The sequence below is a fragment of the Leptosomus discolor genome, chromosome 9 (assembly GCF_034619465.1).
Source record: "Leptosomus discolor isolate bLepDis1 chromosome 9, bLepDis1.hap2, whole genome shotgun sequence".
NCBI lineage: Eukaryota > Metazoa > Chordata > Aves > Leptosomiformes > Leptosomidae > Leptosomus > Leptosomus discolor.
The window spans coordinates 13208681-13233894 of record NC_141399.1 but is presented as its reverse complement, the minus strand read 5'-3'; the positions used below and the strand labels follow the sequence as shown (position 1 = coordinate 13233894).

At 49.0% G+C, this 25214-nt stretch overlaps 1 protein-coding gene across 1 annotated transcript; it reads right to left on the bottom strand.

Moving 5' to 3' along the window:
• Positions 1–209: 209 nt before the first annotated feature.
• On the bottom strand, positions 210–24710 carry PODXL2 (podocalyxin like 2). The gene is made up of 9 exons (XM_009959206.2): positions 24604–24710; positions 22921–23021; positions 18745–19038; positions 8610–9502; positions 7603–7677; positions 4423–4579; positions 2619–2680; positions 738–917; positions 210–419 (listed from the first exon to the last, which is right to left on the bottom strand). The coding sequence occupies exons 1-9, from the start codon at positions 24708–24710 to the stop codon at positions 210–212; spliced, it is 2079 nt and encodes a 692-aa protein (XP_009957508.2).
• Between the last annotated feature and the right edge of the window lie 504 nt (positions 24711–25214).

The window sequence follows — 25214 nt, the reverse complement described above, 5'->3', positions numbered from 1 at the left end:
CACCCCTCCCGCTTCCCTCTGTTCAGTGATCCTCCTGGCTCCAAGCCTCAGATGCAGGCTCAGGACTTCTATTGGGAAAACTTGCTCAAAGACTTGACCTGTTCCAAGCCTTTAAGAAGTTCCTAAGAAGCCACCTGATCCCATGGTCCATCAGTCAAGACAGGAGACACACAAGTGTATTTAAGGGGGTGCTTCCCTCCCTTCTTTTTCTAAAGATGCGTGTCTTCCTCAAACACATCCACATCCTCGCTCGCCTGCTTATTGATCAGGACATCCCAGCTGTCGGGGCCATTGATGGTGTTTCCACCGTTCACGCTTGGCTTCTTCTCCTGCATTTCAGACTGGCTGTCACTGGCCACATCCAAGGTGGGGTTGTCATGGCAGCCGTTCTCAACAAAGCGCAGCTCCTCGCCATGCGACTGCAAAGGACGAGAGGAACACAAAAGGAGACAAAGAAGGACAGTTCTTAATGCTGCTGAGAAGCACGATCAGACCAGGCTATGAGGGTCACTGAGGACTTTGCAGGGTCAGTGGGAAAAGGTAAATTCACTCCTAGCCCAGCGCTCACAGGCTGCACCTCTCTTATGCCTGGAATGGGCTCCCTTGCTGCTCCAGCAGTGTATCCAGCTATGTCCTGTAAGTGGACAGGGGAAAACAATCTCCCTCTTTAACTTTCCAGTCCCCTCCATCCTAAGGGCTAAGAGTCTAGCCACCTTCTCCACCTGTCCAGTACTCACCATGTTCTTCATCTTGGGCAGGCGTCTCTGCCAGCAGTTGTATATGAGCCCCAATACGATGATGATGGCACAGATGGAGCCGATGATCACCAGTACCACGAAGAGTTTCCCATAATCACTGCGCGTCTGGTTGGGGTGCGACTGGCAGCTTGTGGTGGTTGAGTAGTTCTGGATGCCAATCTGGAAGGAAGAAAGGGGTACACTAAATCCCTTGGCCTGCAGCCAGGTGGGATCCTGTTCAGACCACGGTCCAAGCACAGGACCACCACTGTGGGCAGAGGAACTAAAAGCCGTGGTTGGGGAGTCAGGATGTATACATGGCCAGAAGGCACATAACTAAATATAACACCATCTTCCATGAAAGCTGACACGTCAGCAAGTGACAGCAGGCACAATCTTATGTTTATCACCTGCACAAGAATTACACCTACGTGCAAGACAAGGAGGCTTTCATGGGATAAATTGCCCAAGATTAAGAGTTCCCAAGACTATGAGCCACTGATTGGTGCTGAGGCTTTGGTGACTGTTTGACAGAAAATGTAACCATAATAAATGGGTTTCCATTAAAGCTCTGGTCCTAAGAGGGCATAGTGGTCTTTTCACGTTCTTGAAAGCGGACAGCTGCCGGCTGATCCACAAAGCTTAGGAATAGCTGCTCTGGAAATGAGCCTCCTGTGGTTGTTAGCAAACAAAGCCCAACATTGTTCCCAGCAACTTGGCAGATTTCAAACAGGTTACATATCAATTTGATAGTAAGTATGACGGGTGTAAGAATATCCTCCCTCCTCCTTCTAATCTCATGCTAGCGCAAGGTCAGTGCAATGAGCAGTGTTTTATTATTGATAGAGCTGGAGAGTCGGAGGCATGTGGTGAGGCTGCTCTGGTAGGATTCATGATAACATAGGGTCAACAGTTGCAAAGTCAAACCCTGCACCAACAAAAATCCTTCTTTCCAGACAGTTCTAGCTGCTGATACTTCAGTCACACAATTTCTACAGGGTTGGCTTTTTGCACTTTCTCTGGTGTAAGCCAATCAATACAGCACTGAGCACTTAATTTGCTTTGTCTAACTGCACCAGTTTGTTAGGTCAGGGAAAAATGTGAGAGCAAACAGCCAGCAAGGCAGTGGCCCAACTCTGCTGCTAAAATCAGCAGAATTAGTCCAGCAGCGTAAAAAACACGATCAGAATCAGGCCCTCAGTGTCTACATATCCCATAGGCTTAAGGGGCAAAGTCAGAGATCACGGGACTGATTCATCCTCATCTCTGTTCTATTCCAAGCTGCCCGGGGTTAGAAGGGAATATGCGAGGGCTAGAGGCAGCTGGCACAAGAGTCTGGCATCCACTGCCTCTGGTCCTCTGCCTGCTCTCATGTAGGCAGTTGTCTACAGGAGTGAAATGCAGACCCTGGGACTGCAGGAAGAAGGTTTGTGAACATGTCCCATCTAGTACAGGCACCTCTCCCACCTCCTTCAGCAAAGCCCGAGCTACTACTGAGAGCAGCCCGTGTATGTAAATCAGCTGTAGGGTGAGCAGGGCCAAATGTGGGGCTCTGCAGCACCCACATTGCCACTGGCAATAGTGCAGAAGGAATGAGACCAAGTATCCCAACAAAATGAATGTGTGAAAAGCAGCTTCACAACCAAGCCAGAAAAGCAGGGAGGGAATAACCCATAGTTACTTTCTTAATGGGAGCAGACATTTGATGGCCTGGCAACTACCAGAGAGGCGAGAAGGGAGTTTGCCAAGTGTCTGACTCATCTGTTTGCCTGCTGTGGGTTCAGCACTCGGTTAGACTGAGATATGCTCCCAGTTTTCAAGCTGCTTATTTTAATTGTATAGCTAGTCTTAACAAATGGATGCAGGCAGACAGGCTTTTACCTCAGCTAAGCTCCTCTTAACGTCCCCCAGTGCCATTAGAACATCTTTTGTAGGGATGACGCCTGTAAAGAAGGAGAGGAAGAGATCAGTGCTGCTCTCAGCTCAGGTTAGCTCAGTCAGATGTACTCATCAGTCTGAGATCCCCAACAGGATGGAAGCAGGGGAATACACAGTTTTGTTCACTGGTACTTTGTGTTAGGAGGCTGTTAGAATGCAAGGACCACAGCCAAGGGTACCTTTGAACATTCTTTAAAGGGGTAAAAAAAATCTAGGCACAAACTGATACCAGAAGCACCTAGGTACACACACACCCCCCCCAGAGCCACTTAAGTTCTCAGGAGCTGTGTCTGCTCTGGGAGTGAGCAGCAACACCCAAAGAGTCATGGAGGCAGGTGCCTATAATGCCCAATCCAGCCTCCCCACCCAGAGCAACTTGCTCCTGAGCTGCAACACCCAAGATCATAGAATCATAGAACAGTTTTGGTTGGAAGAGACCTTCAAGATCATCGAGTCCAACCTCTGTCCTAGCTCTATTAACACCACTAACCATGTCTTCAAGTACATCATCTACCCGTCTTTTAAACACCTCCAGGGAGGTTCCCACAGAGCACCATGCTCACCAATTACAACCTTTAGCAGGTGCGTTTTGCTCTGCAGAGCACCCTGGCAAGGTGGTGTGTCTGGTGTAACAGCAGAGGCTGCACGAGATGGACTGTAACAGCTCCACTCCCAGCAGAAGACAGCTTCAGCCAGGGTGCTACCAGCCTACACTGAGCCACCTCTTCCTGGGACCCTCCTTCCCTAACAGCTCCCAGGATGCCCTCCCAGCCAGAAGAGCCAGAACAGCCAGGGAGGATTTAGAGGCCGAGGCTCATTTCTCCCTTCACTTGCACAGCAGTAAAAAGAGGAACTGAACAAAAGCACAATTCTTCAGAGGAGAAAATACTTCAGTTCCTGAGGTTTATAAACTCAGGGATATCTCCCAGCCTGGCTGTGCTGCTGGAGTTTAGATCTGATTTCTTCTCCAGGATGTCCCCTTTCATGAGGGCATGAAAGTTTTAGTTTAGAAGATCAAATGCTCACCAAAGCCTTTCCATTGGCACATGGTCCAGCCCAACAGTGTGGGAGAGAGGCATCGACACAGCAAATACCACTTAAATGTTAGCCCCACCACTGTGGGGTGTTTTAGAATACTGGTTGGTTGGGGTTTTTTTCATATAGGTCACAATGTCAAAATTAGAGGCCTCTGTCACTAAGCAGGTAGCAAAAGCAGGACAGGAAAAGCACCCCTCTACCAGAAGGGGACTAAAGAGATGGTAAAATGTTCCAGCCCAGCCCACCTTTCACTGTCAGCTTTTGTTTCTTTGGGGATGCACAGGAGGTACCATCAGGACTGGTCCAGTTTGGACAAGACTGAAGAATTAAGTTACGAAGTGAACTAAGAGCAGGCTGTCATGTCCTGTCATTGCAGTGGCTTGCCCATGGAGGGAAGTATATAAGCATCGGGAGAAAGCTGAGGGACTCTTGAGTGAAGGCAATCCAGGGACGGACCAAAGCAGGAGGCAAAGTGCAGAAGATGGAGCTTCATATAAGAGGTGAGATATAAGCCAGAAGACACATGTGAAGAAAGTCTTACATTCTCAGTCCCCCTCCATCCCTCAAGTCAAGTTAACACTGGGAACTGGTGGGATTGAAACAGCCTGGAGAACAAAAGCTCCTTCCAACATGGCTGAGCACCTCCATTTGAGAACCCCTTAAATATACACCCCCTCATCACGGAAAGGCTCCTTCTCTCAGCACTTACCCTGTTCCCCTGCCAGCGTCATTAGCAAGTGCTTGTCGTTCTCATTGGGTTTGCTCAGAGAGATCAGCCAGCGGTCCTGCAGTCCATCCGCCTGTCTGGAGAAGGCATCCTCCACCAGTGCCAACAGCTGGGGACCCCTCTCCAGCCGAAACTCCTCCTGCCACAGGAAAGGGACCTTGGTGAGCACATGGTGGGAACGGAGCAGATGTAGCACTGCAGGGCTGGCATGGTTGCATGGCAGGGCTGCCCCCTGAACCAGGTATACCCAAAAGCCAGCAATGCTAAACCTGGTGCAACGCTTCCCTGCACATTCTCAGTGCCCCAGGCTGGACCCACACACACATCTCCTGACACACCAACCCTCCTCCTCAGCTCCTGTGGCTGCCATATGCCCCACGCTGTGCCAAGCCCAGCTCCTCTGGCATGCAGGGATCCTGAAGTGACACTGTCATGTAAAGCAAGAAGGAAGCAGCCAGGCTCTTCCCCACAGCCAGTGCTGGGTCAGCGGGTGCCGCTCAGCCTGACATGCTCTAGCCATCCCTCAGCAGGCTCCTTTGCAGCTTTCTCACTCCTGAGTTTCTATTCTTATCTCTGGTTGCCATGCCAACCTGAAGGCCACACAGATGATTAATAAAATGGAGAGCTCTTGTTGCCATGGCAATTCGAAGCGCTCAGGGCAGGCACAGGCCTGTGCTGAAAATGGCCTAATTGGAAAAGACACCAATGACTAGGGCCTGAATCACAAGGGCCTGCCAGTGCCTCATCTCATCAGGTTACGGGTTTAGGCACGGGGAGGCAGGACGAGCAGCACGAGGATGCAGGGCCATGCTGCTCAGCTACGGCTCTGGCTTATGGCCCCAATGCTAGCCTGTGGTTCTGTTTTGGGGGATGCAGAGGAAGGGAGAGCAGCTCAGCCCAGGAGGAGCACATAGGTGAGATGTTTCTAGTGATGGGGAAAGCAAAGGTTGCAGAGCACTGATAAATTCTCCATAGTGGAGAAAAGTGAGCTGTGAAGGAGCCTGAATGTACATACACTGAGGTGGAGGTCACCTGCCAATGCGCAGCCAGGTATCGCTGTTGGGTGAGATGCTCACTTGGGCAAAATTCCCAGGTATATTGAGTGGGAGATGTGCCCAGAGAGAGAGATTGAAGTGACTGCCTTGCCCAGAGCCCATTAGGAAAATAAATGGGCTGCCAGCTTAACCCAGCAATACAAACATCATGCCTGCAGCAGGTAAAAGCCTGGCACTATGAAGAATATTACAGCCCAAGGTGCAACCCTCTGGAAGGGGCTAAGCATACTCCTTGTCCCTCGGCTTTTCAATGGGACTTGGTACCACACCAGATCAGGGCACCAAAACACAGGAAATGTGAGGAATCCTCATTCACCTTAATTTAAACTACAGCACTTGCAAGGCACATTCTCCCTCAAAACCCTGGAAATTCAAACACCACAGGGCTCAGATACAGAAATCAGGAAACAAAAGGGACAGGCAGACGGTAGGTGAGTTGGCCAAACTGAGCAAATTAGCATGGGTAGGAAACAAACTGCATCAACATCCGTGGAAAGGAAGAGAGCTTGATTCCAGCTGCAGCCATACAAAGTGGTAATGGGAGGCAGGGAATGAAGCAGTGTTCATGTTAAATATGTATGTTGACAAGTGTCCCTTTGAATAAGGGGGAGGACAGCACAAACCATTCACTGGGAAATACGTTCTGAAACATGAAATCAAGTAGAAAAACAGTTCAGTCCTGCCCATCCCAGGGCACTGTCTTCTTTCAGAAAGACAGAACTGAGGATTCAACAGTAAAGACACAATTTGGTCGAGACATCTGCACAGCTGCTTTTCAGTTCTCACCCTTCCAGGGGTTTAAACAACACAAATGCAAGTGACCACAGGAAGGAAGCTACTACTATTACAAAATTATTCAGCATTTAAACTCCACAGTGATGGGAGAAAGAGCAATGGGGACTAGAACATGAAGGAAACAGCAGGACTCTGTTTCTTAAGGATGGATTTTCTGAGTTGCAATTGTGAACTGTAGCAGAGATACTTAAAACCCTCCAAAGAGCAAACTGGTTTGCCTAAATTGGGAGAAAAGAGACTGACTTTTCATCTACTCTTAAAGCTGTCAGCATGCTTTATTGTGTATAGGAATTCCGCTATTTTCCCTGTCCACAAGAAGTTCATCTTAAAAAAAAAAACCAACCGAAAAAAAACCCCACAGCTCCTCCCTTCCCTCAAAAAACACCAACTCTCCAGTAACTAACTGGTGAGGTCACTGAAATAGGTCAGTGCCACAGAGCCACCCTGCAGTAACAATACCAGCTGGCTCTGCCCAGAGCAGGATCCGCAGAAAGTGAGTGTGCAGACACACGAGGCCAGAACACAGTTCCCTGATGAAACATTTCAGTCTCAGGCTGTCAGGCTCATAATCATTTCGGAGAATTATGAAAGGCACCTTGACCCCAGGCCTTTCACAACTGGTTTTAAAGTGCCTGATAAAAGGCCCAGCAGAGGTGAACGAGCCCTTTTACCAGGGATCCACAAGGGGCTCTGGGCTCATGAATTAACTGCAGCTTTATGGGGATGGATGGCCAGGCATTGGATTAGCGGAGCATGGCTGGTTAACAGACCCAGATAACACACAAGATAACACGGTGGGGAGAAGAGGCACTTAAGGAAGATTTAGTGACAGCTGCTTGACACTGAACCATTCACACTGCAAATAGGGAGTCCTCATTCCTCTGAGCCATCAGAGGAATGCTACTCTATCTTGGAAGGAGGGGAAGGAAAAGGAAGAGAGGGAAGGAGAATCACACTTCAATCCTGCCACGTTTCCTACCAGTAAGAGGTGCAATGTTAAAAGCTCTCATGTCTCATGACAATCCAGGTACTGACTGCCACAGACTGGAAGGCAGAAGTTAGTCAAAATCCAATACAGGACTGACATGTGCTAGACTTCGAGCAAAATCATCTCTCCACCCACTCTTCTCCCTTTTGGAGAACAGAAATATTTCTGTCTTCCTCTCCTTCTCTCCACAGCCTTTATAGGGACGTCGAGATTTAGTGCTTTTAAAATGTTTTATAGTGAAAACAGATAGCAAGAGCTGTGCCTGCCTCCACTTCTCTAAGCACTACTCCCCCCATGCCATCACATCTCTTTGGACTGACTTACACAGTCAATGTTATCCGACATATTCAGGATGATGTAGTTTTTCCCTGCAAGGTTGCTCCAGTCTTTGCAGATCACCTGGAGAGACAAGACAAAGACAGCTGGGTTCAGGTAGCAAATGCAGGTCTCCTGCTGAAAGCATGGGGTACATAAGGGACAGGAGCAAGGGGCTGCACCATACCCCCATGAAGCCCTTCTCTAAGGATGTAACTGTCCTCTAACCCTCTGTACTAAGGAGGAATCACCATTTCAGTGCTAGCGCATGGGGCTGCGACAACGTTACTGGGCCACAGCCCAGCTTACCTTTCATCTCTATCTAAACTCCAACAGGACTCACATACTTGGTGGCAAGCTCTCTAGCCTGCAGCCTTATTCTGTATGTGATCAGCACTTAATATACCACAAAACCTCACCAAAAGCCTCTGTGGTCCTTAAACTGGTGAGGCAGGGCAGCACTTTGCAGGCAGTACTGGAAACACAGAGGGACTAAGTCACTTGCTCAGGCTCCTGAGTACCATGGGACAGAAAGCAAAATTAAAAGCTTTCCCTGGTACTTCCTCACCAGTCAGCTCCTGCTACCTATTCTCCCTTAACCAGCTGCCAGTTCACTGGATTCAGGAACTGCAGTTGACCTTGCACCTCCTCTCCCACAGACTCTCCTAGACCAACACCCTCACAGATCACTGTACCCTGCTCCACCTGTTCTGCATCTGGTCCCTGAAGGCAGCAGCGGCAAAAATAGCACTTCCTTCTCACTCCCTTTCCAGAAATCCTTGGGGCCAGTTTTGTCCTGACACTTCCAATAATGCAGGCTGAGGAAACAAGGAGCTTTCACTGCTGTGCATGCCCCAGAGGGCAGATGTTTATTAGAAGCAGGATTTCGTGCAGCAGATTGCCATTGGTCAGACTTAGGGATGCGGGTAAGGCTAAGGGGTTGAACAACCCCCAAGAGAGAAATACCCAAATATCTCCACTGCAATCTCCCACCCACTCCCTGCTCCCAGTGGTACCTGTGTAGAGTCCCAGGGCAGCTCTGTTGGCAGCACGGCCATGCGGGCATCCCCAGCCTGTGGTGACAAGCTCCTCTCTGCCGCCACAGTCTCAGTGGCTGACTCTGTGTCATTCCAAATGGGATCCAGCGCAGGCTCATCAGCCCTGTCCCACGGAGATGCAGAAGTGGGGTGCTGCTCACTCCCAGAAAGTGTCTGGGTGCCTGGGGAGCTGCCTCCAGGGGAGGGTGTCCCCACAGGTGTTTCCACTGTCTGCTCCACTTCAGTTAGCACCGTGGGCTCCAGCATCTCCCACCCCACCGTGGTCTCCAATACCTCCTCTGTGGCCAAATGCTCTTCCCCACCAGCCTCCACTGTGGTCTCCGTAAGCTCTGGTCTTGTGGTAGTTACAGTCAGCTCCAAATCTGCTCCAACAGCCCACATGTCCCCAGCTGTCACCTCAAAGGGCTCTTCTGAAACACCGTGAGACCTTGCAGCAACAGTAGTAGAAAAAATAGAGGACACAGGCAGAAGACCTGGTCCCATGCTGCTCCCAAGGTCTAAGCCTGCAGGAACAGAGTCCTCTTCTTGCCCTCCTATGGCTGCCTCGGTCACAATACCTGGCCTAGCAGAGGTTGTGGAAAACATAAGGGAGAAGGAGTCCTCCTCTTGGCCTATGGGTTCAGAAGATGTAACCTCTGGCCCAGAGGACTGGAGACTCTCCACTCCTCCTCTTGAGTGGTCTATAGGGAGTAGCCCTTCCTCTTCCTCCAGTGTGCTGGAGAAAGGCGTGTGCAAACCAGGCTCAACAAATTCTGCCGGTGGCTGGACAGTGGCTGTTTCCCAGTTGTCTTTCACCTGTGTCCCATTCCCTTTCAGCAGGGCCTTCTGAGACGCAGCAGGAAAGCTGTAATCTAAAAAGAGATCCAAAAGACTTCATGTCACATCTGAAAGGCAGAGAGCTGGCCCCATTATATATCTAGCCACAGATGGGGTCAAATGGCAGAGACCCCCCAAGAGGGGGTAGCCTGCTACTGAAAACAATCCCATCTGACAAATGCATTGCAACCTCCTGCACTTCCCCAGCTCCCTGTCCCATCCCAGCAAACCCACTTTCCCTAGGGAAAATTCATATGTTCATTCTCTCCATTCCTTTCTGTCCTGAGGCATTTTCACAGACAATAATAAATAACAGTTTTGATACCTGGTATCTTTAAGGTGAGGTTATGAGTGTTAAGAATCAGGCTGGGACCCAGAGGTTCATTTCAGATGGGATTCAGAAAGATATGGGGTGATAGCAGCGTCAGCCACAAGCTAAATGGGAAATACTAGGGAAGAGAAACAAAGGCACAGAAAACCAAATCCTACTCCCTGGCACACCCAAGTAATACCACCAAAACCTGAATCAACCTGGGCATCTTTGAAACACAGAACTTCAGTTTGTACAGCACTTCACAGCGGAAGAGTCATCCCACAAACATCTGCATTATGAGACTCCCATGCCATTAAGGAACAGTTTTGCTGCAGGAAAACAGAAACCAGGAGCTGAATCTAACTCCCCTCCCTCCAACTTCAGCCCCTTGTTCTGTGGCTCTGACCACAAATGTATGTGGTGTTGCTACACAAATGTAGATGCTGAAGAAGATGGACCTCACAAACATAAGGTCAGAGCAGGCAGTGGTTTCTTCTGGAAGCCCAGCAAGGAGCTGGGATACCAGGATACAGAGACTATCTGTAAGATCAGACATGTTAAGCTCACAGAGGCAGGCACAAATCCAGCAGGCATAAACCAACCTTCATCTCCCTTGAGAAATTGCCTGTACCCGAGGATCTCTGTTTCAAGAGTCTGCATCCCAATTAACTCCCTTTCTCCCCAAGACAAGCACAGCACACATTCTGACTGGCAAAGGGAAGGAAGACAATCCCTCCACAGCCAGAAACGAGCACCCTGCCCCATCTACAGTTATTGTTAAGTAAGTGACTGAAACCCCTAAGGCCCTCATCTCTCCTGCCTGCCAAAGCAAATGCTCCACTGAGCACAGCGTGCAGCAGCTGTCTGGATGCCTTACAGAGGAGATCTGCACAAGGAATCTCCATGCATCCCTGACTCCAATCCATCGCTTGCTGCTACCAGAGCGGGTGTGAGCTCCCAGGCAGGGAGGGCCATGTCAGCAAACATCCATTGCCTTGGATATTCCCTGGCAACCAGGACAGCCCATGCTGCTCCTGCATGCTCCTCCCCATCCCTCCTGAGTGCTGCTCCCTTCACCCTGAGCAGGAGGTGCAAAGATGCTCCTGTTCAGCTGGCAAATGGCTTCCCTAACCCACAGCTCATTCCCTTCATGCTGTCAGCAGCTCCTTCCAGATGCTGCCCAAAGATGAGTGTGATCCAGCTGCTGTCCTTCAGGGTCGTGATGTGGTGACTGTCTCACAGTTCTGGCTGCAAACAGACCATGAGATCTACTGACTGCTGTAGGCAGAAGCAATGTCTGCTTTGCCGCTGTGTTTCAATAGGGAGCACCCACCCTCACTAAGACTCTACCCAAGGACCCCGAGGATTAAAATATTTTTTCTACCCAACACCTTTCCTGGTGATGGTCCCTCAGAGGCCAAGGAGCCTGGTAAGAGCAATCAGCAGCAGCACAGACAAACGAAAACCATCTCCCCTCTGCTGCCTGGCACTGGTCTTCCCAAAGGCCCTTACCAACAGCTACACATCCCAGTGTCTGCAGGCACGCTCACTGCCTTGCTAGATGGATGGTGGGTAACAGCAAGAACAGCTGTAGACCAAGAGATTGAGGACACTAGGTCAGGATCCTCTTGAGATAGATGGTGAAGGTTTAGTGCATCTCCCAGGACTCTGCTGCTCCTCCTGCTGCAGGGATACGCAGGGTCTGCACCAAAACCAATAACCTCAGCAGGAACTCTGCCTGCCCTGACGTGCTGTGTGAGGGTTTTGCCCCTTAAAACAAGGCCCTGTCAGATGAGATGTTATTTTCAAGGATCAGTGATCCAATTTGCCATCTCCTTTGCCTAAAGACACTCCCTCTTCCCACCTGGAGGAGAGCAAGAACTGGCAGATGGGCACAGCAGAAAAACAAACCAGGAAAAAGCAGCATGAGGTTTGCCCCATGGGAAATAAAATGCTCCTGGCCTGTCAGCTCTACTTTGAAGTCATACATTCGACATTTCCTTAAGTTCCTCTGTCACAGATTAGCTAGCTCCCATGGGGGAAAGCCCCGCATGGTGCAGTCATGCTGCCTTTCCACTAACAAGACCTAAGGATGCCGGAGGGGCTGCAGCCTCTGACATCTCTTCTGGGCGATGGAAGCTCAGGGAGAATCCATCCCACTCTCTCCCAGCAGGTTTCTGTCTTACAAGACAGTCAAAGACTGAAATCTGAGCTGCTTCTCTGGGCCAACAAATCAACAAGGTAAAAGCAGACACAGGAATTCTCACAATCGCTACTAATTGAGTTAACATCTCCACTTGCCACCAGTCTCCCCACTATCCTGCATGCTAAGCTGGGAGATTTCTTCTCCTATCTGGTTCACAAGACCCCACTGATTATAACCTCAACTCCCCTCAAACTTTGAGAGGGCTGTTATTCAGATTCACACAGAGAGCACCGAAACGTGAGGCGTTTTGGTCAGAGTTGTGCTGGTTTGTGCTCCTTGAAATAAGGAGCTCTCCGTACAACCCAGTTCCCAAAAGGGTTCAATCACTTTCCAGGTTCAGAGACGGTCAGTCAATCTTCCTTTCAGACTTTCCAGCTAGACACTTAGTTCCTGCCTGGAATCACCTCCTACTGTGTCACTAGCAAGGGTGTCCGTCCAATTCTCAAGATCAGGTCTCTTTAAGCCACTCATATTTTCTTTCAGTTTACATCCCTCTTCTGCAATTTGAAGGCATTTTTGCACCTGTCCTTCTCCTTGGTATGATCCCGGCATCTTTTTCCCAAGGCTCCTTCCAGACAACCTGGTTTCTGTCACTCATCTGTGCAACACAGAGCCAAGAGCTTCCCCATTCAAAGAGTCTTCTAGGCATTTCGCTCAATTCCCCTTCCCCCCAGCCCTAAGGGAACTCAAAGGGCATCTCCCACTTTCAGCGGCTCCTTCCAACATTCAGCTAGTAGTACCCCTTCAGCAAGTAGCCTTCTAGACCCTACAACCCACCAGCCCACCTAGTTGTCCTCTACCTTCAGCAGACCCTCTACACCTGGCTCTCATGCCCTGGGCACATGGAAGTGCACCCACAGACCTTCCCACCTAACTATGCCAGTGCTATTCACTCTCATCCCCACCAGCGTTTGTGGAACCATGGAACAGAGAGGCCAGACAGACCCAGGTGACCTGTGCTCCTGCTGCAGAAGTGGGGCAGAGTCTTCTGTTAAAGGAGACAGGTATTATGGAGCTGGCTGCAACACCAGATTCCTCAGGCTCATTTATCAGCTCATCTAATTTCAGTGAGGAAGCAGAGCATTGCCAAAGAGAAGGGTGCCTGAGAAGAAAGGAGATAGTAACTGCACACACCATTAGCTCTTCCCTGCCAGAGTCTGCTCTGTAAGTCTCCCATGAAGATCAGCCTTAGGCTGGAGCACAAGAGGAGCTTGTGGCCACACATGGAGGTGGCATGTGGCACATAACCCTTCCAGTCACAAACAAGAGCAGCCAAGCCACAATGGAACCAGCATGATCACAGAGGCAAACAGCTCAGGAGCACTGCCCGCTGGAGCCATGAAACTGTCCCAGCATCTCTGGCCAAACAGTCTAGCAGGGATGGACCAGCTGAGCATAGCGGGCAGCCACAGCTCCATGTCACATACTCTCCCAGAGCTTCTCAGTCACACCATCCCCTTGAGAGTCTGGTTCACTGATATGAAATTCCACACCTCAACCTCACCTCTTTGCCACCACATCCTTAGCTACACCTCTTAATGCTTTCCACCAGTGGTGACACTGCTCGCATTGCAGCATCCAGCTGTCTTCGCTTCCCCCACCTCCTCCTCCCCCCAGTTTTTCCCTTCCGAGCTCTCTTGCAAAGACCCTCAGGCACCATTTTCTAAAGAAATTATCTTGCACAGCCCTCCTGCCACTCTAAGTCCTGCCCTTTACATCTCCCAGCAGACCCAGGTCTGGGTTGCACAGATTCATTTCCTTCGCCTGGGGAGATGACTTGCCCTGGCAGAGGTGAACACAAGCTCCAAACCTCTGCAACAGCCGCCACTTAGGCGATGTCTTGCTTACTCTGAAATCAATACCAAAACTTTGCTGACACCAGATGGGCCAAGACTTGGCACTGTGCCACAGCACAATTCCCCAGCCAGACATTTAATTCATTACATTTTTGCTTCTCCTTCATTCAGAAGAGCCAGTCTCAGTTACCGTCCTATGAGGTTCCCTACCCTGTATTTGCCACTATCAGCTGTTTAAAGCAACTGCGACAGCTCAGAAAAAGGGTGACCCTCATTGTTTTTAGTACACATAACCTGACCATAAGGTCTTTATTGGATTAAACTGGAAAATCATGTTAACCAGTGATTGAATTACTGATAACTAGAAGGCACTGTAATAAAGACAAGAACATTCCTGAGCTGCCACCACAACAACACAGCCTGATAGCACCATTCATACTAAAGCACTTGCCAACTTTGGGAAGTGCAAGGCGCACTCCACTCGCTGCTTAAAATGCAGCCAGGCCTGAGGTGGTATCTGCTCGCTGTTTTGTGCTACAGAGCAGTGAGGCTTACTGCAAAAAGGCATACTCCGTCCGATTGAAAATGCAGGGGGATTTCAAAGAGGCAAAATGCAATTACTGGGGCTGGACTTGAGCCAGTTGGGGCTAATATGCTAATCTTCCAGAAATGCTAGGAGAAGTTACTATCTGCAGCTCCAAGACAGGTCCACACAAAGAGATCATAGTTAAAAGTGAGACCCAGGGTAGCAAAGTGGTTAAGTCTCATTATGCTTGAAACTTGCTTCAGGTAGAGACTGGGTACTAAGTGCTACAGCTGTTCCCAAATACCCTGTGCCTTTTTCCTGCTCGCTGTATGAGCCGCAATAAGGCTAGAACTAGAACAAGCCACCCTCATCCAAACACAGAGTCGGTCAGGGACAGCGGCATCAGAATAAGACTATGCACAGAGAAATCCTCTTGTCACAGGTCAGCCTTTGCCAGCAACGTCTCGGTCAAGATGGCTTGTCCCAAGATAGATCACCTAACGTGTCAGTGTACACTAAACCAGGGCATAAACAAGAGGCATCCTGGGAGCTGAGCTCAGGCAGGGGGCTGCTCAGCGCTAAGCTTCTTATGTAGACAGTCTTTACCAGGTGCTTCATTTCATTAATGCTTGGGTTGAAGATGGTATTAAGAATTGCAGATTTGCTGTCAGTCTGGATGAAGAGACAGACGATTTCAGTAATGCTGAGAGAGACTGGGATCTCTCTGGCCAGAGGCAAGTAATTCATCACGGAAGGGACTGAATTTCACCATCAGAGAAGAGTTAAGGATGGAAGATATTTTATTCCACTAGCTGGTCAGAAAACTTACTTTTCTTTGAATACAGTCCTTCTAACTTGTCTGTCCTGCTACCCCACATCCTAGCTCTCCTGGGAATCCCTTCTGCTAATTACCAGGAATAATTAAAAGATTACAATTCCCTCCCCCCCCAGCACCACATGCCATCCTAGTGAATCGCCAACCTGTAAGACTAGATTTGATAGCTTCCAGCACAGGCATGCCACAACCTCAGAGTTAAAAGAGGAGATCCTGCGAGCTTGACGCCAGCCCACGGTCACACTGGAAGACGTGATGATGCACTCCAATTCTTGGAGGCTCAGCTGCTGGGTGAGGGAGGAGAGTGACTACGTGCTTTCATTCGCCAGACATTCACAAGTCTTGCACCAGTTTTCAGGAGCCCGTACTTCCCAGCAAATAATGAGTAGGCTATCTCAACCTAGAGTCTTCACTGTGTTCTGACTGAGCCAAAGGAGAACACCAAGAGGTGCAAACCAGGGAGCACTCCAGGGTGGATACGCCACCATATAACTTTTTCACTAAAAAGCAAGGACTCAAAAGGACCTGCAGCCCTAATGACTCCCATCTTCAAGCCCTAAAGCTAGATGTTGCATCTGTTGCTCAGGAAGTCCAGTGTGACAGTAGGAAACATGGGGGATTAAAAGCCTCCAGGCGAAACAAGATGGGGAAGACGGGGTAAAAAGGGAATGGAGGACAAGAGCCAGATGCAAGTCCCTGCAAGTCCACTCTATCTTCAGCGTTGATCTGTGGCTCAGGCCAATTTGATACCAAAGGTGAAACAAAGCAGCCAAACCCAAACTACAACCTGAGAAGCTTCTAGGTTCCTTGGAAGCCCAAAGGCAGTGGGATGCAGAAGTAACACAACTCCGCTGACTTGCCTCTTGGCTGAAGTACCGGGTCACACATTGCTTCCTTCTGTAAGGGTATGGCATCCACATTTCCACCAGACCTAATCCATCTCTTCCAGATGTAGCTCCACTGGGTAGCAGCTGTACATGGTTAGCATACGTGCAAGTGTGCACACTCAGACAGAAAGAGACAAATCTCAGGGTCCTTCCACAGGCTGGTGCTCACTGATGTCAATATAGATTTACTGTTCCTTAGCATAAATCAGCAAAAGCACATTATTCAAGAGAATCAGAGCCCCAGGCTGAGCTGTGCTCTGGCAGTGGGAGTTTGTTCTCACTTTCTAATGGACTAACAGGTGCCCCTAGATGCCACATGTTTTCCAGAAATATTTTTAAAGGATGTTCAAGTGCACTTAAAAAAAAAAAACAAAACAAAAAAACCCCACACACCCCAAAAAAACAGCGGCAGCTGCAGATTGTTATTACTTTTTATGTCTTGTTGCCTCAGTGTCGCACATAGGCAGAGGAATCTCCCTACCCAGACTTCAGAAGGACATAAAAAACAATTAAAAAGAGATATGACTAACACAGCTTTGAAATCTCAGGAGACCTGGCCTATCTGCAAGACGACCACCAATTCCAGACCCAGGATCTTTACAATAAACAGATAAAGAAGCCAGCACAGGTCTCTCTTCACAGCAGGGAATTTTCTCTCTCCAGTAGTGTAACAATCCTGCTTTGTGCCTCAACTGATACATGGTCTCAAATCTGTGCATGGGACAGAGCTACCAACTATGCCAGGCTACACTTCACTGTCATTCAGACAGAAATCCCACATAAGGAAAACTTACACCATAAACTTTTTTTTTTTTCCTTAAACAGCAGCTGTTTGAAACTGTTTAATGGATTTATATGTTGAAAATAGCCTAACAGATGTCATCACATAGTTTCACAAGGTATCACATGGCATCTGCCACACATGCAGCACGTAAGATCTACTGGATGTGTGCATCTCTCGTGCACAGGCTTTGCATGACAGGAGAAAGCTGCCCAGTTTAGAGATGCTATTACAACAGCCTTTATTGTAAAATGACACAGCAGGTTTCTAATTAAATTTTAAGTAGAAATGCGCTCCCAGCTCTTGAATAATTCAAACTGTTCTATTAACCAAGGTTCTGAAATGCCGCCGAGACATGAGCTCTGGACACAGCAATGGCCAGGGGAAAAAAAACAGTGCTCGGAAGCACAGAAGTGGTTAGCCAGGCAGTGGATAGGGCAGGGTACAAGTAAAGGACAGCTGAAAGAGCACATCTGCTCATGGAGGAAAGCACTGCAGGCAAGAACGGAAGGAGAGAGGAGCGTGTTCTGTATACAAATGGGACGAGGCACATGCAAGAGGCAAGGCTGGGTTCGGTACCCAGTGCATCTCGCTCTCAATGCACAAGCACATGCTGTTCTCCAAGTCACGTCCAGATCTGTGAGGACATGCAGGTGCCTGCTGGCACACAAATAAAAGCGCCGCTGAGCACGCTGCCAGTGTGTGAGAGCAGCTAAGGCAGAGCGTGTCCCAGGGATGCGCTGGTAGGAACACGCACCATCCGCCCCCAGCATCGCCGCAGAGGCACCATCTGCACAGCTACCCCACGGTCAGGCTGGCCAGTGCCCCGGGGGCCACACGAGCCACAGGGCAGCAAGAGCACGGCCAGATGAGTTTAGCAGCAATGTTAGTGAGCAAAGGGCTTCGGAGACCTAAGCTGGGCCGGCCCTTGCCCCGCATAGCATGCACTGTGCCCCAGTGGGAAGCCTGAGCCACAGCACTGCAGCGGCCCTCAGCCCTGTGTGAGCACAGGTCTTTTTTAGGGTCACAGAAATAGGAGTGAAGATAAAACAAGACTTGTGCTTTCTAATTGCAGACCTCACTCAGACCTGCTAGAGGGAGGCAGTGATATCGGATAAGGGAGGAGGGATAAGGCTGAAGCCTAGCCCCTGGGTAACACTTAATACATGCCCCACATGACACTTAAGAGCAGGAGCATGTGAAATAATCTCCTAAGCTACTGGAAACCCTGCAATGCTGCTCCTCCTTCCTCCCATCCCTCTCCCTGTGAGCATCTCAAAGCCAATGAGAGGCTAGGGGGCAGACCACTGAGGGGACTCAGCGGTCTCAGAAAACACTCCATAGAGGAAAGCAAGCTCAAATGGCAACAAAACTCATTTTGGCCACAACTCCCCAGGAAGCAGGCAGGACAGGATAGGCAACAGGACAGTTGCCCAATGGAGAAAACCTGCTGGCTTCTCTTGGGCCAAATCCCCACTTAAGTCACACAGTGAGGAATCCAGAATTCGGCCCAGGGAACCCAGCTTTGATTGAAACACCAAGATGGCCTTGGTCTCAGAGCGAGGGTCTTGAGACCTTTAGGTTGTGCTTAATTGACAGCAACTGAAAGAAGGGAGAAAGAAGAGATCATAAGAGGGGGAAGGAGAGAAAGAAAGGGCATGAGGCAATGGGAAACGAGGTGGAGGCAATACTTTTCCCAGCTCATAGCAGCTCAGGAATAAAGGCTCAGCTGTAACTTGGTTTCTAAAGCCTGTGCTTGCTCAGGGTTCACCGGGGACACATCAGGCACTGAGGTGAGAAAATAGAGCTGACGTTTAATCTCAGGCCCTCTTAGCGAGAGTTGTGTCAAAGAAGGAAGACAGATCCCTGCATCCTTCCACCTCCCCAGAGTCCCTGCAGAACAGGGAGGAAGAATGGGGTAAAAATAACCTACCTGTTGCTGGTCCCAAGTCCAGGCTGGAGTCGTTGAGCTCTCCCCCATCTTCCCAGAAGTACTGCGGGGGCTGTAAGATCTTGGACTCCTCATTCTCCTCACTGGCAAAGCCTGATCCCGGGGCAGCGTGCAGAGAGCCAGGGGTAAAATCAGGCTCTGCAGCCTCCGGGCTGGTTTGCTCATGGGAATTCATGGCCTCCAGGTGGGACATCATGGCAAACTCCAACAGGGAAGTTGACGTGAGGCCATCAGTGGTTGGCTCCTCCGAGGAGGCAAGGCAGAGGCACAAGGTCCCTGTAAAATGGAAGTAAACCCATATCAGAGATAGGACTGACACCCACTGGGTTGGTCTTCTCCTCGCGGCCTGCTCCTGCCAAACCAACCTGCTGCGCACACCTGCCTTCGGGGCAACCTGCCCCTCAGATGGGCTGTGCTCTCATCAGCTGAGGAAAATCAGGGTATTTTAGGAAATATCCATAACCAGGCAGAAGAGCATTTACATCCAGGAGGAGTTGGTGCCAAGCAGCCACCCAGCTTGGGGCACCTCCCTTCAACAGGCCAGTGATGGTTCACCCTCTCTGAGGTTTTTTGCCTCTTTGAAAGGCTGGGGTGCCTTGTTAAACACCCATCCTGGAGAGGAAGCAAATGTCTTATACTTAAGCTGTGAAATTCTGGCCCTGTGAAGACAATGACAGTTTCCTATCCGACTGTCACCCAGGCAAGATTTCACTCTAGTGCTCCTGATCAGCAGCTCTATTATATGCAGGAGGAACCGATTGAAACCAAAATTATCTACATGGCCAATAGTAATCATGTTTTAAATCAGCAGCCTGGAAATCTATTTTTAAGTCATTGATTTGAACTTCACTTTGCCTTCACATTTTTTGTTTTCATGAGGAAGGGCTGACTGTCACAGGTAAGAATTAAAATGTCCCAACAGGACACATCTACCTAACGCTAAGCAGGGAGGCAGGTTGCATTTTGCACTTTTCTTTCAACAATTATATCCTTGTTATTTCCATTTTATCTATTAGAAGGTTTGACTGACACTCCTTGATTCCTAGATGAGACTTTAATTGTGATTTGTGTCAAGGTACATTCACATGCATATTGAATTTCAATCAAAATGCAAGAAAACAGCACCTGGAACTTGGCTTCATTCAGCCGATAAGTACCATGATAAATAGGGAGACATAAAGAAAAAATGAGATTACCAAAACATGTTTTACATTTAAAATGGTTTTGTTAAGCAAGCAAAGTAACTAATTTGGGTGAACCGAACCAATTGCTTCCTAGCCCTCTGTTCTTCAGCACATTAAAACTAGAAGATCTCATCCTCTCACAGCTGATTTTTATTCATAGATTAGAAGAAAAAAGGACAAGTTTTCCCGCTTTCTCAGCTCGTACTCTGTTTCTCAATTCTTAATGAACTAGTCACTGAACTGAACTAATTGAATAAGCTGAAATGAAGACTAATTTGGTATTTTTCTTTGATAACTGATTTTCTAGACAAGAGAAATGCAGCAGATCTAATCCCTCTGGACTTCAGTAAAATATCTGATACAGTGCCTCATGCAGAATCACAAGGGAGGCAAGAAAAGACACCGATTAGCAGGAAAACTGTAAGGCAACCATAAGGCATTGGCTATATGAAAAATGACAAGAGGCTTGTGCTGGAGGGAGGCTATTAGTGGAATTCCTCAAGGTCTGTCCTTGGATATGCTGTTCTTTACCATTTTCCTAAGTGACCTTGGAACAAAAATTAGGAACATGATAATGAAATTAGCCAAGGACACAAGGCAAGGAGGCATCTCCACTGCACAGAAAGACTGTAGGTACAGCTAGGTGATCTTGAGAATGGAAATAACAGAAATATTATGAAAGGAAATAGTACAAAGTGGTAAGTCACCACCTTGAGAACTAGCACCAAACATTTCTGATACAATATAGGAAACATCCATTAGAAATGTCTTAAGAGGAGAAACTCCTGTATTGGAAAAAGCTCTGAGATATCACTGGAACGCAGATGTCAAAATGCTTGCACAGCCCTGAAGTATTAGAAATACAGAGATTTTACAAAGCACTGCTGAGACATTACCTGGATGCCGCACTGGATCTGGATACACAAGGCCTGAAATGATTTAAGCAGAGCTAAACTGCCTTTAGGCAAGGGCACAGACTAGGCAACCTCCCAAGGTTCCCTCCCACCACTGCGTACTACAACTACACGTCCCAGAAGGACAAATTCAAATAGGGCAAGTGCCAAGATGAGCTACGGGGCAATGGCAGATGGGTTGGCCCTGGTGCTTTCACTGAAAACATTGGTTTGTTAGCACAAAAAGTTTGGGAGTTACTGCTCACTGGCCAGGCTGAATTTGTCCTGGGAATGTTAGAAATCAGAAATGCATTTCTCAAGTCTTCTGTCTGCTTTGACCCTCTCCACCTTTCTCCACTATTCTCTGAACTGAGCAAAATCCAATATTGGTTACTCTTTCCCATATACACTTGGGCCAGGCTTCAGCACTTCTCAATCTCGTTTATTTTGTTCTATCGATCCAAGGCAAGATCAGCTGAGGCCAGCACAGCAACAAAAAGGGAACAGCAACAGAGGCAGAGTATCAAAGGGGAAGGAAGCTACTGCAGCATCATGGAGCCAACCAAAGTGCCTCTGGGCATCCCTGGAGATGGGCCAGCTCCCTGTGAGCTGTGCACACACAGTGAAGTCCATGACTGGAAATGAGAGTGCGCACACCTCGTGTGTGAGCACGGATCCGGAGAGACCTGGCCAGGCCAGTCCCTGTGCCGATTCAATAGTGCTCACCAGGCTCCAACATGATGGTGCCTAGACTGGGCTTTCCCCGGCTGACACAATACACCTGCATCACTAATGGAAAGTACTGCTGAGCACCATGCAGCCCAGCGGAGAGAGCACTTGTCTTGAGGAGCTTACAGCTTAAGCAAACATGACAGAGAGCAGTGAGGGGGAGAAAGGGAATATTATTCTCAAAGTTATCCAGAGAAGGGGAGCAGAAGGATGGGGAGAGACCACAGCAGGTGCAAGGCCACATGGAAAATTTGGTGTAGTTGGGACTGCAACTGACTGCCTGGATCCTACTTCAGCTCTTTATCCACCCCAATGCCTCGGTTTCCCCCAACTCCCATTAGCAGAGAGGCAGCTGATGTGGCACCTTGGCGTTCCAGCCACACTACAATACACATACCGGGTCTCCCACCTAGCTAGGCAAAGTCTCAAAACATAACTCGGCACCAGCTCCAAAGACTGCCTCAAGCCTCTCTGTTTCCATCGGCTACAGCCAGTTTGGGCTGCCTCCAGAGCTCAGCCACAGCCCGTCCCACCACCTCTACAACAGACAACTCGCACCAGGCGAACCTGGGCACCCAGAGAGCTAATCCCATCCATGCGGGGTGCTCAGATCCTGGGAGTTTGTTTACCCTCATTTAACTCTGAAGTGTTTACCCTGTTAAAACCCCCTAAGCTGCATTATCTTGTTTACTGGGATGCTCTGCTCTCCTCAGCCCAAGATAAAACTACACCACCTCATCCCTAAGAATGAGTCATTAATAGACACAGCCTGGATAAGCCAGGTTTCTCCTGGGGTGGATCTGAAGCTAGACAACACCTTGGGGCCTGATCCACAGGCACAGGCTTCAGAGGCTGACCTGGGGGAACCCTCCGTATCAGCACTAGCCCGAATGCCACAGGGCTAACAGCATCATTGCACCAGCATACAAACCAGTACCTCTCCAGGCAGCATCCTGACACTACTTCATACCTTTTGCACCAGCAAGAAAAACTCAAAGGCTTGGGGTGCCAAACAGCAGACCCAAGATTTGCCACCTTCCTCCTCTCTTCCAAGCATCTCATAAAGAAGCTCAATGCAGCTGTCAACTCCAAGGCAAAGAAAGAATCAAAGCACGAGCTGAGCTGGGAGGCAGTGGAGCACAGCTGAGAGAGGAAATCTAACGCCCAAGACATCAGTGGCTAGCCATTTTCCTCCTAGGATGGGGAATGGGGATTAGACTACTTCAATCAGCCATCAGTCCCCCAGTTTTGTATTCTAAAAGGCAGATCAAGCAATAGGAATAAAGAAACACAAACGAATAAAGCCCTGTGACTGTAGATGGGAGGGAGCAGGGAACAGAGCCAGGGCTCACCAGCTGCTTCAATGGGGCGTTTGTTTCTCATTTCTATTTTTGCGGCACCTCTGCGTAACCTGGAGGAGATGAGGCTCTGCATGCTAAAGAGGGCAGACAGCCTTCGGGGAAACAGCAGGGCTGTGAGCACAGGAGGAAAAACCCTCCCCAGATCAGACAGAGGAGGGGCGAGAAAGGAGAGAAAGTGGGAGAGGTAGGTGGAGAGGGGAGAGGGAACAAAGGCAGAGAGAGCGCACCAAAACCAGCATAGGAGCTCCCACACTGGCTGCGAGCTCTCCAGCTGCTAGCACCCACAAAGGTTGACACGTGGAGGGAATGCTGACCTCGCAAAAGATGCTTCACCTCTGTAAGGGGCAGAATGGGGCGATTTCAACAACAGATAATAATATTGCAGTGTTACCTTTCCAAGGCCACTGGAAAAGAGCCAGCCAGGAGGATACACAGATGAAATGAGTTTACCAGTTGCTGACCCCACTGACCCCTCAGAAAATAGTTTCAAGTCAAAGTGGCAAAGCTTGCTCTGTTCAGCTCAGCAGAGGATTCAATGCAGCAGCTCCGGACAAGGCAGATGAGGAAGCTTCACTCAACAGAAAAAGAAAAAAAAAAAGAAAAAAAAAATCTAAGGAAAGAACATCTGCCATCTCTCTCCCAAACTGCTGTGAGTAAGGGCAGTTTCACATTTCTAAACAACCCCAAAGTATTTTTTATGTTAGCTGACCAAGAACCACTTTATCCCTTTGCCACAAGGCAAGCCACCTCTCCATGGGAGAGGGCAGCTGTTCTAAAGCTCCCAACTGGCCTACTGAATAGGACTAGAAGCAAAAGAGGAAATAAGTCATTTTTGTATCCAGATGAAATGAGAAGAGGGATTTGGGGACATGAAATGGAATCTGACTGTGACTCTGTCAAACAGCCTTAAAATTTTCTTGCTTTTTAATTATCAACAAGCAAACCTCTATTTTCTCTCCAAGGAAAACACAAACATCCCTTAAGATGTCATCACATTGGCTTGACCTATAGAGGGGCTGGTGTGCCCTCCAGTTTACCCAACTGAAGGTTGGTTTTACCTCTCCTTCCTGGGTGCTGTGGCTACACCACAGTGCCATGGAGGCAGGATCAGCCTGCTGAAGGGAAGCACACTCACCTGGAGCACATACTCAGACTTACCTGTCTCTCACCACCAACCAGCAGAGCCTGTACACCACCACCCAAGCACAGTTACACAAAGGGTACCAAGGAGCAGGGTCAGAGCATCTTGGTATTGCCAACACAACAGCCACAACAATGTCCATCTGTTCCTGCTACCGTTGACCTTCCTTTCAAGCCCACCCTAAACCCAGGAGTTACCCAACAATGTTATTTCCTAGGGAGGCTGGGTCAGGATGGGTCATTTACTGATAATCGGTTAGGACAGAAACACAATGACCAGATGAGGGAAGCATCTGCCAGGGATATTCCCTCCCCCAGACCACCACGCCTGGAAAAGCAGGGGAGCAAGGCCCAAGGGCAAAGAGGAGAGAGGCCCCAGGGCAGAATAGCCAACGGCACAAACCACTTCCAGAACATAACAAAACACAGAGTAATTTAAATAACAAAAAATGTTCCCAACCACAGACGACAGTGGAGGAAGAGAAGAAAATGTTGTTCAGCTAAGGATATCCAAGCTGATTCCCCCCCACTCACCTGGCATCTCTGCGCCCCAGATCCTCAAAAGCTTGCACAGGGAAGCATACAGGATGACCATGTATCAGATCAGGTCCTTCTACTGCTAATTCAGAGCTACGGACCATACCTGTGCTGGGATGCTCCACCTAAGTGACCTCTCCCAGTCCAGCTCCCACACAGCCTTATTGCTGCTCTCTAGACCACTTACAGCACTAGACCACTTAAAAATCCAGACAGGTCCCTAATCTGTGAGATCATTTCCAACTAGGGCTTTAGAAAACAAGATCAGACTGCCATCCTCCTCTGGTACTGCCAGCAACCAGGTCCCTCACCAAGTGTCCCTCTAAACCCATCCACCTTCCCATTGCCCCAGTACATTTTACAAAGCAATGGGAAAACCACTTGGGTCTGCAGGGAGCACATACGCTTACCAACCCATACCAACAAGAGGGACAAGGTACAACTGACGAAGCCCTTGCAATGGGACAACTCTTTAGAGGGAGATCCTAGAGCACACAGTAGCTGTGTCAGCATCTTTAAGCTTTTACAGACTGTTACAGCTAGCATAACCAGAGAGCTCAAACACCACGCTACAGGGTGTGCATGTCTGCATGTACTGAGTGGGCGCT

Excerpts from the sequence above, each read along its gene's own strand:
- PODXL2 (XM_009959206.2), bottom strand. The coding sequence starts at position 24,710 with ATGGTCCGTAGCTCTGAATTAGCAGTAGAAGGACCTGATCTGATACAT. Across the intron at positions 19,039-22,920 it reads ACGCCCCATTGAAGCAGCTG|GGACCTTGTGCCTCTGCCTT; the intron begins GTGAGCCCTGGC and ends TCCATTTTACAG. Across the intron at positions 918-2,618 it reads TTAAGAGGAGCTTAGCTGAG|ATTGGCATCCAGAACTACTC; the intron begins GTAAAAGCCTGT and ends TCTTCCTTCCAG.